Source organism: Kogia breviceps, chromosome 11, assembly GCF_026419965.1.
Source record: "Kogia breviceps isolate mKogBre1 chromosome 11, mKogBre1 haplotype 1, whole genome shotgun sequence".
NCBI classification, from domain to species: Eukaryota; Metazoa; Chordata; class Mammalia; order Artiodactyla; family Physeteridae; genus Kogia; species Kogia breviceps.
In genome coordinates, this window is record NC_081320.1 from 42,978,058 (window position 1) to 42,993,580 (window position 15,523).

General features: G+C 52.5%; 1 protein-coding gene across 37 annotated transcripts in view; it reads right to left on the reverse strand.

Moving 5' to 3' along the window:
* The window catches only part of DYSF (dysferlin), a 227,321-nt gene that overhangs the window by 169,361 nt on the left and 42,437 nt on the right, over positions 1 to 15,523 (reverse strand). For 22 of the 37 annotated variants that reach the window (XM_059079724.2, XM_059079715.2, XM_067007418.1 and 19 more), the window contains exons 4-7: positions 10,656 to 10,761; positions 2,552 to 2,666; positions 1,185 to 1,277; positions 623 to 834 (exon numbers count right to left, since the gene is read on the reverse strand). In XM_059079724.2, coding sequence (XP_058935707.1) covers positions 623 to 834; positions 1,185 to 1,277; positions 2,552 to 2,666; positions 10,656 to 10,761 — 526 coding nt within the window. The remainder of the gene's footprint in view (positions 1 to 622; positions 835 to 1,184; positions 1,278 to 2,551; positions 2,667 to 10,655; positions 10,762 to 15,523) is intronic. The other 15 variants (XM_067007423.1, XM_059079730.2, XM_059079726.2 and 12 more) reach the window with 1 other exon arrangement.

The following is a 15,523-nucleotide window of genomic DNA, read 5'->3' on the forward strand; positions in this document are numbered from 1 at the left end:
AAAGGGTTAACATTCATAGTTTTATTCTGTGAAAAACTTGAACAAACTCAGATTGCACCTGACCTTCAGAAAAATCATGGCTATAAATAGGGGAAATGGATAGAGGGAGAAAAAAAAGTTAGGCAGAGTTTCTCAGACTTGGGGATCTTGTTCAAGTGCAGATTCTGATTCAGTGGGTCTGGAATAGGCCCAAGATCCCTCCTTTCTAACATGCTTCCAGGTGACACCCATGCTGCTCGTCCACGGACCACACTTTGAACAGCACAGCACCAGCTGGCTAGGGCAACTCTGGTTGGGGAAACAGATAACAGTGTGGTGATGCTGACTCTGCAGTGACCGCGCCACCAGGGAAGCCCTTTTTTTTTTTTTTTTTTTTCCTGCAGTGACCTTTTTTTCTTCCTTTTTTTCTTTCTTTTTTTTTTTTAAGAGCAAAACCATGGGCTGGGCAGAGGCTTTTTCTAGAGGCCCCAAGGCATGGCCTCCCTATCTAGCATTTGCCCAGGACCCAGGGGTACCAGACTCCCACCTAGGAGAGCCCTTAGGACCTTTCCCACAGCTGCACAGACAAGTTTTGCTCCGGCATCAGCGGCTGCTGCGGGTTGAAGGAGGAGACTGCAGTCACCTGGAAGTCCTGCGATTTGTCTGACAGCGGCTTTCTGGGTGCAGGCATGCTCCTCTTCCTTCTTCCCCCGGGGTGGTAGGGTGGAGGATGGGAAGGTGGCTTCTTTGGGGTGATGGGTGCCCCTGGGCCCGGAGCCCCGCTCTGGTCCAGGAACGGCTCGGCCTCGTCTCCCGTGAGCCCCTGGTCCTCAGTGTCCTCCTCTCCTCCTGTGTCTGGAGGAGAGGGTGCTGATGAGGCTGGGTTCCTCTGGCCCCTGGCAGGATCCTCCATCAGGGACCCCGATGGAGGACCCAATGGCTCAGCACCCAAATCCCCTTCCGCTCTCTTTCCCCACCACTCAGCCAGGATGGATGAAGGAGAAGAAGAGGAGCTTCCAACAGCTGACACTTGAGGGTAGTCTGTCCAGTGAGTCGACAGGAGGAGACAGAATGGCCCCAGCCCTCCCCACCTCGTCCTGCGGGATGAGCCCTTCTGGCCACCTTGTCCCACTCTGGGGAGCTGACGATGGCAGCAAGCGAGCCAGTTACAGGTGGAGGATCGGGACAGCCCGCCCGTGTCTCACCCGTGGGGGCCAGCCACTTCTTTCCAGAGTATCTTGTGTCCACGGTGCTGTCACTGAGCAGGGACCAAGTCTCATCCCGGCTCTGTCCCCCACCTGGCACACGGGCAGGGCACAGCCCCAGAAGGGGAGGAGGGAGCTGGTGAGGGAAGCCAAGCTAGCCCCCCCAAACCCCAACCCTGCTCTCCCCGCCTGCCCCGGCCTGGCACAAAGCTCCGAAACAGGCGCCGTATCTGTCCAACTGTCCCTCTCACCACCTTCTGGGAAGGACTGGGAACTGGTCACCGCTAGGAGCCTTCCCCAAGTGGCTGGAACCCAACTCTGTCAGATTCACCTCAAAAGTGGCCCCAGAACATTCGGGGCCCTCAGCCTCCCCACCCTCGGTCACCAGGAGCACCCCCTGCTTCCCCCCTCAACCCCAGTCCAGAAGGATCTCCCCACCTCCGAGCTCAGACAGTGCCCAGTCCAACAAGAGGGGCCCTGCCCTGCCTGCCTCACCAGGAGCGCTACACGGGCCGCAGGACAGGCTCGGGGCACACCTGAGACGGGCTGCCAGGTGTCATGCTGGGTTTGCCTCTAGCTCCCTTCACCATGAGAGAAACGCTAGCATCTTTCCCACGGGCAAGACCCCACCTGGCCCATCTATGTGGCTTCCTGTTCACCCCAGCAGGCTGGACTGTCATGCCCAGGCCCAGCACTGGGCAAGCCAGCCACCGTGGGCTGGGTCCTCATTTCACAAGGCCAGGAAAGGTAAGTAAAGAGAACTGAGGCAACCTTGAGACTTAGATAATTCAGTCTCCTCACTTCACAAATAATAAACTGTAGGACCAGAGAGGGAGTGACTGGCCCAAAGTCACACAGCTACTTGGTGTCAAAGGTAAGACTGGAACTCAGGTCCCCTGACTTCAGCCCAGGGCTCTTTCGGGGAAAATCCAGCTCTTTGGTCACATGTCATTGCTAAAGGCCTACGGAGTGCCAGGGCAGGGAGGTATCCAGCTCTGGGGAGTGGGTGGGGCCTCAGGCATCACCTAGGATGGACCCCATCTCAGCACAGGCCTACCTCTAAAACTCCCACCCCTCTGGAGCTGCAGAGGGTAGGGTGCCCAGCCCTGGCACAGTCCCCTTCCTGAACAGCTGGTGCTAGGAAGGGATCCTCACACTAATCCTAGCGGCACCTAGGGAAGCCCGCCTCCTGCCCCTTTGTTTTGCAAGACAGAAGTCAGCTCTCAAGACTCCCCACCCACCCACGGCCTTCCTTCTCCAGGCCTGGGCATCCCCCAATATGAGGAAGCCACCCCCTTCTCAGACTCAGGTGTCACTGCTGGGCTTCTCCCCCTGGGGCCCTGCCAGGGGGAAGGTGGGTTTCTCACCAGCCACCATATCCATGTCCGGCAGAGTCGGGGAGGGTTCCAGAGGCATCGAAGGTGGGAACGTGGGCATGGTTCCAGGGAGAGGCGTGTAGGACACCTGCAGGACCAGTGAGGCCTGAAAGAGATGGGGGAGAGAGGGCAGCAGGTTAGTGTGTTGGCCTCCGACCACCGCCCTCCAGCATCCTTCCTGTTCCTTTCGTCCCTCCACCAAAAATGGAGTCTGGTTTGCAGGAGGCTGTGGCCCCATCAGCATAGTCAGGTGGTTAAGAGCATTGAATCTGCAGTCAACTCCACCACTCAGAAGCTGTGTGACTTTGGCAAGATCTGTAAACTCTCTGTGCCTCAGTTTCCTCGTCTGTAAAATGGGCGTAGCGATAGAAGTAGCACTTTCTGCATAGGGTCAAATGAGGATTAAATTAGTTAATAGAATGCCTCGTAAGCTTCTATAAATGAATCAGCGATCGAACCTCACCTGCAGGATTTTTCAACTCTCAGCATAGGCCCATCTTCTGGAAAAAGCCCCCTTGGCCACTCTGCTCAGCCAAGGGTCCTCCCTTGTCTATCTACCGACAGCTCGGCCTTGCTCTGCTCAGGCCCCAGCTAGCACTGAGAGGGTCTCAGGGTGCTGCTCACCTTTCTGAGCCCTCTTCCTTCCCAGAAGCACCCCTGTCCCCCATCTCACCCCCAGATGCTCCGGCTTTGACCAGTGAGAGAAGAGTGACCTATCACACCATTCACATGGACAGGGGAAGGCTGCCTTGTGCTCCCACCCCACCCGAGCCTACCAGGAGACCGGCACCCTTCAAAGGGGCACCCGGACCTGAAGAAAAGGTACAGCCATGGTGCTCTCTAGTCTTGCTGCTCCCAGGCCATGGAGGCCTGGCCGAGCCTTCCCTGATACAACAGTTCCAGCAAATGTCCTGGGGCAGCCTTTTAATCAATCAAAGTAATAAAAACTCCAAAGTAAGAAAGTTTGGAAATTACAAAAACCTTAAAGAAAAATGTAAAAGAAAACAAATTGCCATAATTCCACCACTATTCACATTTTGATGTAATTCTCTCCATTCTTTTTAAATGAATAAGGTACAGCTCTGCTGTACAGCAAATGCTCGTCTTTTACTTAATATTAGTAAGCATTTCCCCAAATTTTGATAAACCCTTGATTCATCTTCTGAGCGACTCAGCATAATTCACTAGACATCTTCTCTGCTGAGTAATATTAGAGATGTCCGGAAACTACTGGAGCAAATCCTGGTCCTGAGATGGAAGGAGCTCAAAGTCCTGAATGTACCCAGCCCAGCTCTGCAGTTTGAACCCTTCAGGTTGGAGCCTGGGCTTGGGCAGCCGGGCTAAGGGAGGGCAGGGTCGGAGGGCGGGAGAATGGGCGGGTGCTCAGAACACCGAGGAAGGAGGCTGGAGCTAGCTCCCCATCCCAGGAGACCTCGGAGGAGGCTCGGGAAGTCAATGAGACCCTTTAAGTCCAGATCCAAGGCATTGTCCTAACAGCCATGCAGGTTCCTGAACCACCACCAGGTGTCGCCACTTTAGAAGCCACCGCGCCCCGCACCCTAAACTCTAGTAACGCGGACAACAGCCTCTCAGGCGGCTCCAGATACCCAGACCCGCTCACAGCCACTCCCATCTCCCTGAGACTCCAGGTCTGAGGTGGGCCTGGGAAGCTGTATTTTCCTTCACTCCATCAAAAGGCAATTTGGGCTCTTCGGAGCAGTAACTAATTCCAGGGTTAGGCCAGGGAAGGTAGATGACCCTGGAACACCTTTTGTGCCAGAAAACAAGGAAGTACTCAGAAAATGATTTTTTTCTAAATGTCAAAAGGACAAAGAAGCCTGCTTTCAAGGGTTCCCACAGGCCAAATCTGGTACAACTTGAACATGAAAATAATGACGAGAACAGACTAAACCATTGAATAAAATAGGAATACGTGAATCCATATAGAAATAAATGAATAAATACAACAGGAGGACACTTTTCCTTACATTGGAATGCCAGATGATTAATGCAGAAAAAAATAATACTTGATTTAAGATATCACCATTTAGCAACCATGAAAACAATATCCAACCAAGAAATAACAATGGGTGTCAAACCTGCTGGGTAAAAATTGGATATGGAACAAAGTATTTACAGTCACAATATACCTCCCCCCCCGCCCCCCGATTCTTACTCATTAGAAAAGGGAATTGATTCGTGATTGGTGGAGAAACCTGGCAAACGCCAGTTAATCAAACGATCCAGGTTAATCACACAGGAATGAAACAAATCAAAGTCGTGCCACCCTAGGACACAGCGGGGGCAGCACAGCATCACTGTGTTCTATTCCTGCTAAAGATTAATGACCTAAATCTAATCACAAGGAACCATCAGGCTAACCCAAAAGGGGGACGTTCTACAGGACAACTGGTCTGTACTCTGCAAAGTGTCAAGGTCACAAGGTTATAAAAGTCCGACTGAAGAATTCTCCCAGAGGAAAGGAGACTAAAGAGACAAAACAACTAACACAACATATGATCCTTAATTGGATCCTTTTGTTATAAATGGCACTGTTGATAAAACCGATGAAACTTGAATGAGGGTCTCTGGGTTCGATGGTGGTGCTGTGTCAACTACCAGCAAACTACAGCTGTGTTAGTTTCCTCATTTTGAAGGTTTCATTGTGGTTATTATGTAGGAGAAAGTCCTTAATCAGAGAAAATACACACTAAATTCAGGGTGAGGAGCCAGGAGATAGAATCAAATGGTTTAGGACAAAATATTCTTCCAACTACTCTTGCAGCTTTTTGCTGAATCTTAAATTATTTTAAAATAGAAGGTTTTAAAAATCTGATAAATCTGCTTCTGCTATAACCACGGGAATCTCACTCAGCAGAGACAAATAAAGCCCCGTAACACTTGGTGGCTGAGGTCCTCTGACCCTGGGACCATTCCTTTGAAAAACACCACTTGCTGTTTCTTGGGGCTCACCTTGTCCAGCCCCCATCCCTCACCACCTGGGGGCTTCTGGTACGTCATCTCTGTGCTCTGTGCGGAAGTGGAGCCCTGGGAGTGTAAGTGCTCCATGCCGTGGCTTGGGTGCCATTAGTGTGGGGGCTCAGGAAGGAACAGCAGCCCCTGAATCCCAAGACCACCCAGGTAACCCCTGCCCCCACCCCACCCCACCCCACCCCAGGAGTTTCCTGAGCATCAGGTCCCTCCACACTGAGAGCCCCCACCAACAACCTCCTGAAGGCTCAGCAACATGCCAGTGGCTCCAGGCCTGTGAACAGCCCTCCAAGACAGAGCCAGCTCCACCTTTTACATGGCCATCAAGAAACAACAGGAATATCCCTGGCAGCTTCTGAGGATCTGGAACCCAGGATCTAGAATAGATATCGCCAGCAGGGGGCAGGCTCCAGGGTCCACTGCTTCAGGACCAGAGCTGGTTAATACTGGAGGCCTCTAGCTCTACTGAGATCTAAAGGAAAGGGGGCATGTCTGTGGGCCCCACTCAGGGTCAGGACCTCTCCCATCCTTACTGGGACATCATATCTCATAGCCTGTCCCCTTCTCCAGACATAACCAGAGCTGAGATTTTCTTTCTGTCGGATGTATGTGAGCTCCATGTTCCCCTAGGCCATGACTTTGGCCCACAGCCCTCAGCAGGACCCTCTTTAAGGCCCTCCACATCAAGGTGCTCCATCCGACAGCCCTGTCCCTCAGGTCCTCAGCCCCAGCACCACCACGCATACATCCTATCACAAGGCCACTGCCAGTCAGTCACGTGTCCATCAAAGCATGCTGCCCTGGAGCAGATAACCTCAGTCACCCATGTTGCCATTCTGTCAACAATATCACAGAATTCTGCAAGGTCCCGTGTGGCCCCCAGGCTAAGAGGGCCCAGGAAACCAGGACACCGGGACAGGCAGAGACGGAGGACAACCCCATCAGATCCTCCTACAGGTTATAAGGCCAAGCTCCCAGGTCCTTCGCCCACCCTGCCATGCTCAGCCCCGTTGCCTGCTGCCTCCTTCCTGGGCCACCGCTCTCCCAACACTGAGCTTAGCAGGACCAAACCCTGGACCAGCCTACCCACACTGCCCCCAATGCGCTTCACGTGCCTGGGTCTTATTTACCTTGCCCTCAGACGACACCCAGAAGCCAGCAGAGGGGAGGATGTGGCCCTGAGCTGAGGCAGGGGTGGTCAGAAGTATCTTCAGACCACCTGAAGGAAACTCAGGGATTCACCAGAGCATGTGTCTGCTCACCTTGGCGCCTGCTCCCAACACACAGGGCCCTCCTGCCTCCCCGGCCCACCCCGCCAGTGGGTTTCACGTGTTATGTCACCCAGCGGGTTTCCCTTCCTGACCTAACTCTGGCATTTAAGGCTGAGAAGATTCCAACATGGTTTTCGTGGTGTATCATCCACACACTCATTAGCAAGCTGCTCTCAAACTACATTGGTGAGTACGTTGCTTCTTTGCTCCATGTGTGTCCAGCACCCTCGTGGGCCTGGAGACTCCCCCAGGACAGGGGAAGTGTTTTCCCCTTCAGGCTAGAGGCATCTAGATAATCTGGGCATCTTCTCATGGCACACAGCCCAGCACACCACATCTGAAGGGACTTGGGTGAGAATACGAGTGACGGGCAGGCAGAGCCCACAGGCCAGGCTGCAGCAGGCCCCTCCCCCTCCTCTGTCCCTCTGGGGTTTTCTAAGGCTCCCACAAGCCCTGACTTCACTCCCCTCACACCATCAGCAGGCTCCTTTGGCCCTCTGAGGTCATCCGAGCCACAACCAACAGGGGATGCCGGGCAAGCTCTGTCCATCGGACTCAGCCCAGAAATCGGTCTCAGTAAATGGCCAGTGAGAATCCACAGCTGCTGACAGGGCTCTCTGTCCCTTCTGAGCAAATCCCCAGCTCTCTGTGCTCCCAACTGCCGTGCAACCAGCCCCAGGCCCCGGGTGGGGAGCCCCAGTTCAGAGGGCCTTGGGACCTGCCTGGGGCTGCAGTGTGACTCAGCACTATCACAGGGGCTAGAAGATGGTCCTGGACCCTCTCCACGGGCCAGAGCTACATCCTGGGCTGCAGGGAAGGAGGTCCCATGCTATATTGTGATTTATAAGACATATATATTTGGTCACTGAGATGACCAAAATATATTTTTCATATATATTTGGTCTTTGTCCACATTTCCTGGCTCACAGCTTCCAAAACTCTTGGAATTTCTTAAGTGCCGAGAGTGACAAAGGTGGTCTCTTGTTATGTTAATGGAGTGACTTTTGGATCCCACTTAAGGATGGGGCTGTTTGCCAGGAGGACCAACTGTGTGAACAGAGGGTTGTAACTTCAGTCCCACCCTCAACCTCCAGGGATGGAAGAGGGGCTGGAGGTTGAATCAGTCACTGATGGTCAATGATTTAATCAATCATGCTTAAGTCACGAAGCCTCCATAAAAACCCAAAAGGCTGTGCTTCAGAGAGCTTCTGTGTTGGGGAACATGTGGAGACTGGAGAGTCATGCTCCTGGAGAGGGCATGGAAACTCTGTGCCTCTTCCCCATACCTTGCCTGTGTGTCTCTTCTGTCTGGCTATTCCTGAGTTATACCCTTTTATAATAAACTAGTACAGTGGCGCAGTGGTTAAGAATCCGCCTGCCAATGCAGGGGACACGGGTTCGAGCCCTGGTCCGGGAAGATCCCACATGCCACGGAGCAACTAAGCCCGTGCACCACAACTGCTGAGCCCGCGCTCTACAGCCCGCGAGCCACAACTACTGAAGCCCACACGCCTAGAGCCCGTGCTCTGCAACAGGAGAGGCCACCACAATGAGAAGCTCACGCACCGCAATGAAGAGTAGTAGCTCCCGCAACTAGAGAAAGCCCACGCGCAGCAACAAAGAACCAACACAGCCAAAAATAATAAAATAAATAAATTTTAAAAAATAAAAAAATAAATAAACTGGTAATCTAGTAAGTAAAATGTTTCTCTGAGTTCTGTGAGCCACTCTAGCAAATCTATTGAACCTGTGGAGGAGGTTCTGGGAACCTCTGATTTATAGCCAGTTGGTCAGAAGCACAGGTAACAGCCTGGGCTTGCAACCGGTATCTGAAGCGGGGTGGGGGGCAGGACTGAGCATTTAACCTGTAGGATCTGATGTTATGGACAGGTAGATAGTGTCAGGATTGAGTTGAATCGCAGACCACCCAGCTGGTGTCTGGAGCATTGTTGTTTGGTGTGGAGAAGCCTCCACACACACATTGGAGGTGGGTCCAGGAACCTAACTTACCCCAGCTCCCAGAGTCTGTGCTCAGCTCCCCCCCCCCCCCCACCGTCACCTTGTGGCTCTCACAGCCCCTTTCTGGAGACAGGGTGTGTGACAGAGTGGCAAGCTCTGCAGACAGCCAGGGGTCCCAGCCCATGGAGGAGAAGGCAGCCAGCTCCCAGCTGGCGCACGGGAAGTGCAGACAGAGCGTGGGAACACAGAGCGAGAGAGGAGAGGTGCAGCATCCAGGATGTCACAGCCGGGCTCGGCCCCATGGTCAGGTGTCTCAGCAGCTGGGTGGGCCTTTGAGCTTGGAGGGGAGCAGGTACAGGGAGACCGGCAGGAAACACCAGCGCCGCAGATGCAGGGAGGGCGAGAGTGAGGAGATGAGTGAGTGGCCCAGCCAGGAAGCGAGAAACCCCGGTTGGAGGCACTGGGGGCCCGACACTCAGCAAAGTAGGCAGCGCTGTCCCTGAGACGCCGTGGAGAAGCACCAAGCAGGTCCTCTGACTCAAAATACCTCTTTCCCCAGCTGCCTCGATGCCGGCCGCTCCTCCATTCGTGCTCTCCGTCTCAGAGGAGCCAACTCTGGCCCTCTTCAGGATCCCTAGAAGGGTAGCTCAGCAGTCCCGGAGCCCTTCCTGACTACAGGAAGCATCAGCAGACTGAAGAGCTCCAAGGGAGGACAAAAGCAATTCAGGAGGTGATGGAGACAGGCTCAGTGAACCCTGCACTGAACCAGAATGTTCTACCAGTGAGCACTGTCTGAGAAAGGGATGAATTCTCTGGGAAGTAGCATTTCCCCACCAAGGAAGTAACCCAGCCATCACTGGCCTAAGGCACCTTAGGAGAAAATTCCAGCATCAGAAGGGCAGTGAACCAGGGGTCCATTGAAGTCCCTTCCACGACTGAGAGCTCAGGAGATGTGCCCCCTGATTCGTGTCCCAGTCTGGACGCCAATTCACTGTGTGACTTCAGTCACTCACTCTCTTTCCCCAGCTCCTAGTTCCCAGCAGTTGTTCCATTCAGAGCTCTGCCCAGACCGGCCACTTCCTGACTCACCAAGCCAGCCAAGAGCCCCCAACCTCCCCCACACACACGCCCGCACACACACATGCACACACTCCACCGGGCAAGGTAGCCACACTCTGTCTGAGAGACTCCCCAGGGCCCCACTGGGAGGAAGTACTTCCAGACTGTGAGGCCCTGCAGTGCATCCTGGGAGGTGGGGCTGACCCAGAGGGAAGGTCAGGAATTCTACTGACCATGAAGAAAGAACCCCGCAGGGTATATTTAGCTCACTAAAAATAACGGGAGGCCAGAGATGAGTGCTGGGAATTGTCTGGGAGGACTGGGAGAGCACTGGGAAGGCTGGCGGAGGAGCAGGAAGGACTATGGAGGAAGGGAAAGGGCTCTGACAGGTCCTGGTGGGCAGGGGAGGGGGGTGTCTGTTCCCCTTCCCTTGTGATCTGTGACCCAGCTGACTCAGATATTCCAGATCTGGAGAAGGGGCTTGGATGGTGAGGAAGGGCTACCAGGGAGATGGAGGCGCCATAACCAAGGCTGCCGAGAAAGACATTAGGTTTCCAGTGAAAATCCAATCCCGGGAGGTGACCCAGGGGCAGGCTGCTATGAGGCAAGGCTGACTTGAGCCCTGCAGATGGGGCCAGGTCCTTCCTCTTCCCCTCCCATCCCTTCCACTCCTGAGCCCCTCCCGGGCACACCAAGCTCCGGCCAGGGAGGGCCGGGACTGGTTGCTGGGGGCTGGGCTCTGACACACCACTGGGGTCAGGAGGGCAAAGCCTCAGACAGAAAACGGCCAGATGCAGAGGCCAGTGAACACTTACCCCTGTGGGCTGCTTCTTGGTGTCCAGCAGCGGGGCATTGAAGCTGGCAGACAGACTGGGGGTGGCAAGGACCTCTCGGAGTGGGACATTGGCCTCCCCCAGGAACCTGAGAGGAGAGAAAAGTAGACTGTAGAAAAGCAGCCAAATGTGCCCAGTTCCTCTCCCATATACCCTTCACCACCACCACCTCACAGATGCCCCACAGACCAACTGATCTGCCTAGAATGCCTAGGACCCTCAAGGCTCCCCCAGCAGCCCTGCCCCCAGTTACCCCATCACCATCCCTGGAAGACCAGGCCCCCCTCCCTGCACGAGAAGGACAAGAGACACTTTCCCCCAAGGTCAACTTTGACCCCTTCTGTCCCGCGCCCCCCGCCAGAGGCCCAGCCCTGCCACCTCATCTGTCTGGAGTGTTTTGATCAGACCTGAACAGTGCACCAGAGCAGCATCTCCTGAAAGCAGGGGCAGTTTTGCCACCACTGCATCTGCATTCTCCTGTGCCTCAGCAGCTCTCCTGACCCACAGCTACACAGACCACCTACACTGGTTTCCCAGAGTTCAGCCAGCGGTGATGATAAATGAAAAACACACAGACCTTCCTATCTTCATGGACAGGGAGAAAGGAAAATTGGGGCAGGGGAGGCATACCCCACTCCCAAGAGACTATCACCCCACACACACCTGAGGCCACATCTCTGACTGAGGGGAGGGGGCCCATAGATGGATGGGCTCTTAGGAAAGAGGTCACCACCTGATGTTCAGTGCAGGTACCCTTCAAAGAGTGCCAAGGAAAAAGGTTGTGTCCCTAAGCTAAAAAGTGAGCAAACTGCATCCTGCAGCAGCGGCAGGAAATCAGGGCAGCAAGTGGCCTGTGTCAACCAGAACTGTCACACAGTGCCTGCATCGGACTTGGGAGTGCTTCCTGCACGTTACTGTCAGGACACAAACAATGACCAGCCACAGGTGTACTCTCATCATTTGCTTGTTAATTTTTTGTTTTTCCGATGGATAAATAGCACACCTATTATCTGGGACCTTCCTTTTTCTGGTCTCTATAACAACTGATTTGAATGTGAGTTTTTATTACTGATGAAATAAAACTTCCACCTTGACCTAATGGGCTGATTACTAAAACTGGCTGCTCACAATGAGGTACCACTTCACATCCATTACTACTATCAGAAAACAGAAAACGACAAATGCTCACAAGGATGTTGAGAAATTGAAACCCTTGCACACCATTGGTTGGAATGGAAAACAGCACGGCGGTTCCTCAAAAAAATTAAATATAGAATTACCAGGACTTCCCTGGTGACACTGTGGTTAAGAATCTGCCTGCCAATGCAGGGGACATGGGCTCGATCCCTGGTCCGGGAAGATCCCACATGCTGCGGAGCAACTAAGCCCATGAGCCACAGCTACTGAGCCCACACGCCGCAACTCCTGAGCCCACATACTGCAACTATTAAAGCCCACGCCTAGAGCCCGTGCACCACGATGAAGAGTAGCCCCCACTCACCACAACTAGAGAAAGCCCACACGCAGCAACAAAGACCCAACACAGCCAAAAATAAATAAATTTTTTTTAAAAAAACACTACAAAGCTTTTAATAAATAAATATAGAATTACCATATGATTGGGCAATTCCACTTCTGGGTAAATACCCAAAAGAATTGAAATCAGGGACTCAAGGAGATATTTGTACACCCAAGTTCATAACAGCATTATTCACAATTGCCAAAAGGTGTGAGGCATGAGATAGATGGGCTCCAGGTTAGACATTTACAGCCAACCTCCTGTTTACACTTCCAGATAGAAATAACAAGAGGAACAGGGTAAATAGCTGGACTTGGCCTCTGGTGGACACTTTAAGATAACAGTAACAGTAGGCAGGGGCAGAGAGGAGCTGAGCCCTGCCCAGATAAGAGACAAAAAGACCACATTTTTCTCATTCTCTAGGTCAAGAAGGCCTTCCCGACTACACATGTGCAGAAAGGCTCCTCAGGGGTCAAAAAGGGAGGGGTGCCACCCCATAGTAGGTGATGCCCCATAGTAGGTGATGTCAACCTACGTATAGGCCTCTTCACTAGAATCCAACTTGGCTAAGAGATGCGCGCACACACAGAGGAGGACCCTGAGTTAAACCAAATATGGACACAGAGCCGGGCAAAGCAAGATGATTGGCCAGAGGAAACCTGGACGAAATGCCCCATAAAAGTGATTCAAACTACCATGAGGGCGCGACTCTCTGAGCCCGCCCCTGTGAGTCTATTCACATGTACTCTTTTTTCCTCCTAATAAACACTTTGCTTATTTCCCTACTGTCTGCCTCTTTGTGGAAATTCATTTCTACAAAGCCAGTGGGCCAGGGCCTTGTCACTGGCCACTGTCCCTGGTGGTCTAGTGGCTAGGATTCAGTGCTCTCTCTGACGCGGCCTGACTTCAGTCTCTGGCTGGGGAACCAACATCCTGCTTCAAGCCACTGCAGGCCGAGGCCAATACCAAACCTAGATTTAAGGCTGGGTCTAGTTGCAGTTTCAACCTTTCCCAGAAATGTAATCTTAATAGCCCAGTCTAGAATGTTCTGGTCAAGCACCAGAAAGGTAATCTGTCTTGTGGGCCATCTCTATCTACCCCACGCCCACCCGACCCAGAAGAAGGCAAGGCAATCTGCATGATAAACCCTTGCCTGTCCATTCCCCCCCCCAAAAAGTTGATGTCCTGACTTAAAAATAACCCTTCATATTCTTTTGTTAATACCTTCTTGCCCCACCCTCCTTCTGCCTATAAAATCTTCCATTTTGCACAACCGCTTGGAGTGCCTTTCTAGTTGCTAGATGGGACGCTTCCAGATTCATAACTCATTGAATAAAAAACCAATTAGATCTTCAAATTTACTTAGTTGAATTTTGTTTTTTAATAGGGCTAAAGGGAGAGATGTTTGCTAATATTCATTCTAGGGTTCTAACACCCCTCATGATGCTAGTAATCGAATTATCTAGAATTTGGACCGGTTTGTGTTATAGTCCTTTGCAGAACAGAGCAGGCTTGTACCATAGCTCACTAAACTGGGCCTCCTGAAGAGTCTCCATCCTAGATCCAGCGAGGGGAAAGCCCCCGTCACCAGTGTGTTGACTGAAGTGTCCTTAGGACCTGGGCAATGTCAAAAAAAAACAGACAGTAGGTGCAGAGAACCCCTGAATCCATGCTGTAATCAGATGGGGTAAGGGGTCCCCAGAGAAAGAGAACCAGGCATGGCCTCCTTGACATAAGAGAAGCCATTTTTGGCCTAAACCATTTTGTGATCGAATTCTGGCCACAGTGTTTGTCCTTGAATAGATCTCAGTAATAATGATCTTAAGAGAACATAAAGGACAAACTTATCAAGGCAAAAGTAACAATAGCAAAGATAACAAACCAGTTGTGAAGACTCCCAGTTCTATTTAAATTGCAAAGACTAGCCTAAAGCACTTTCTTGAGCTGTTTGTTCAGAATTTAAATCCCCCCTCAGGCACTCAACCACCAGATCAGCTGGAATCTAAGAGATGGTGACATTGACCTTTTCTGACCTTCATGCCTTCAGTCAACTAGAGCTTGGACTCTGCCTACTGCCCAAGCCCCTTCTCAAATATGCATATACCCATAGCTTAAAACTTCCCCAATTTTGCTGTTCCGGGGGGACACTGCTTTGGGAAGGGTCCCCAAAATTCTCCTTACTTGCTGCAAGTAATAAATCCTTCCTCCTCCCTGTCTTTGACTTGGTTGTGTCTTTTGGCTCAACACTCACCAAGAGGCAAACCCAGTTTCTGGGTAACAAAGCGACACTGTGAAACTGGGGCAGCAGAACAGAGGGACTTGCTTGAGCAGGTTGATGGTGGATCCTGCCCTAGAACTTGTGAAAGGAAAATCAAAATAGAGTCGGTATTGGTAAGAGAGCTCTATAAAATGGAGCTGGGAGGTCATTAATGAAGTGTGACTTATATATGTCTCAGCCTGGATGGAATCTGACCTTTTGACCTGATGAAGTCATCCAGATCACCTGCCTGAAATTCCAGATATTTATCGGACCCTTTCCCTAAAATAACTCAGGAGAGTCTATCTACTTATAGACTCCTACCCTAAAACAACCTGTGCTTCTTTAAGCACAAATACTTTCAGATCCTATCACAATTCTCGCCAGGCAACTTTTAACAACCTCCTGGCTTTTTGTCTTTATAAGCCCCTCTTTCTCCCAATACTTTCACAGGTACCCGAATTTGCGTCTCCCAAATTGCGATTCTTAAAATCCCAAATAAACTATTTTCTTATGTGCAGCCTCTTGCATTATTTGTTGGTTGACAGACTTGGCCGCCAGAATCCCAGCGGCAATTCCTGGCGATTCTGACGCTTCAGCCTGGGGCGGCGGGAGGCAGGGCCGTTAGGGGAGCGGAGGGATGGCAGACCAGGTGGTCCAGACAGCTAGTTTGCCGTTGGGCCACCGGTTCCGGACCCTGGAGGCTGCGGCTAGAGCGCGGCGGGTCAGGGCGCAGAGCGCAGCCGGCTCTCCTCCCTCGCCGGCACCCCGCCCGCCCAGGCCCCAGTCAGGGAGAATTCCCGGAAGCGGGGCGGGAACAATGGGAGGAAATGCAAGAGGAAGCGCCGGCCCCACCCCTGCCAGTCCAGGCACCTCCGGGCGGGAGGGACCGCGGCCAGCGGGATTGCTTGTTATTTCCTCCCTTAAACGTCTTTCTGGGCCATGAAATACCCCCACTTGCCAACGCCGCATAGGCCCTGAGGTCAGTCCTTCCGAGGGCCTGAGCGACTTCATAGGCCTCCACTCCGCTAGGAGGTAAGGCTGGAAGCAGGCTGCCTATCCCTAAGCCTAAGG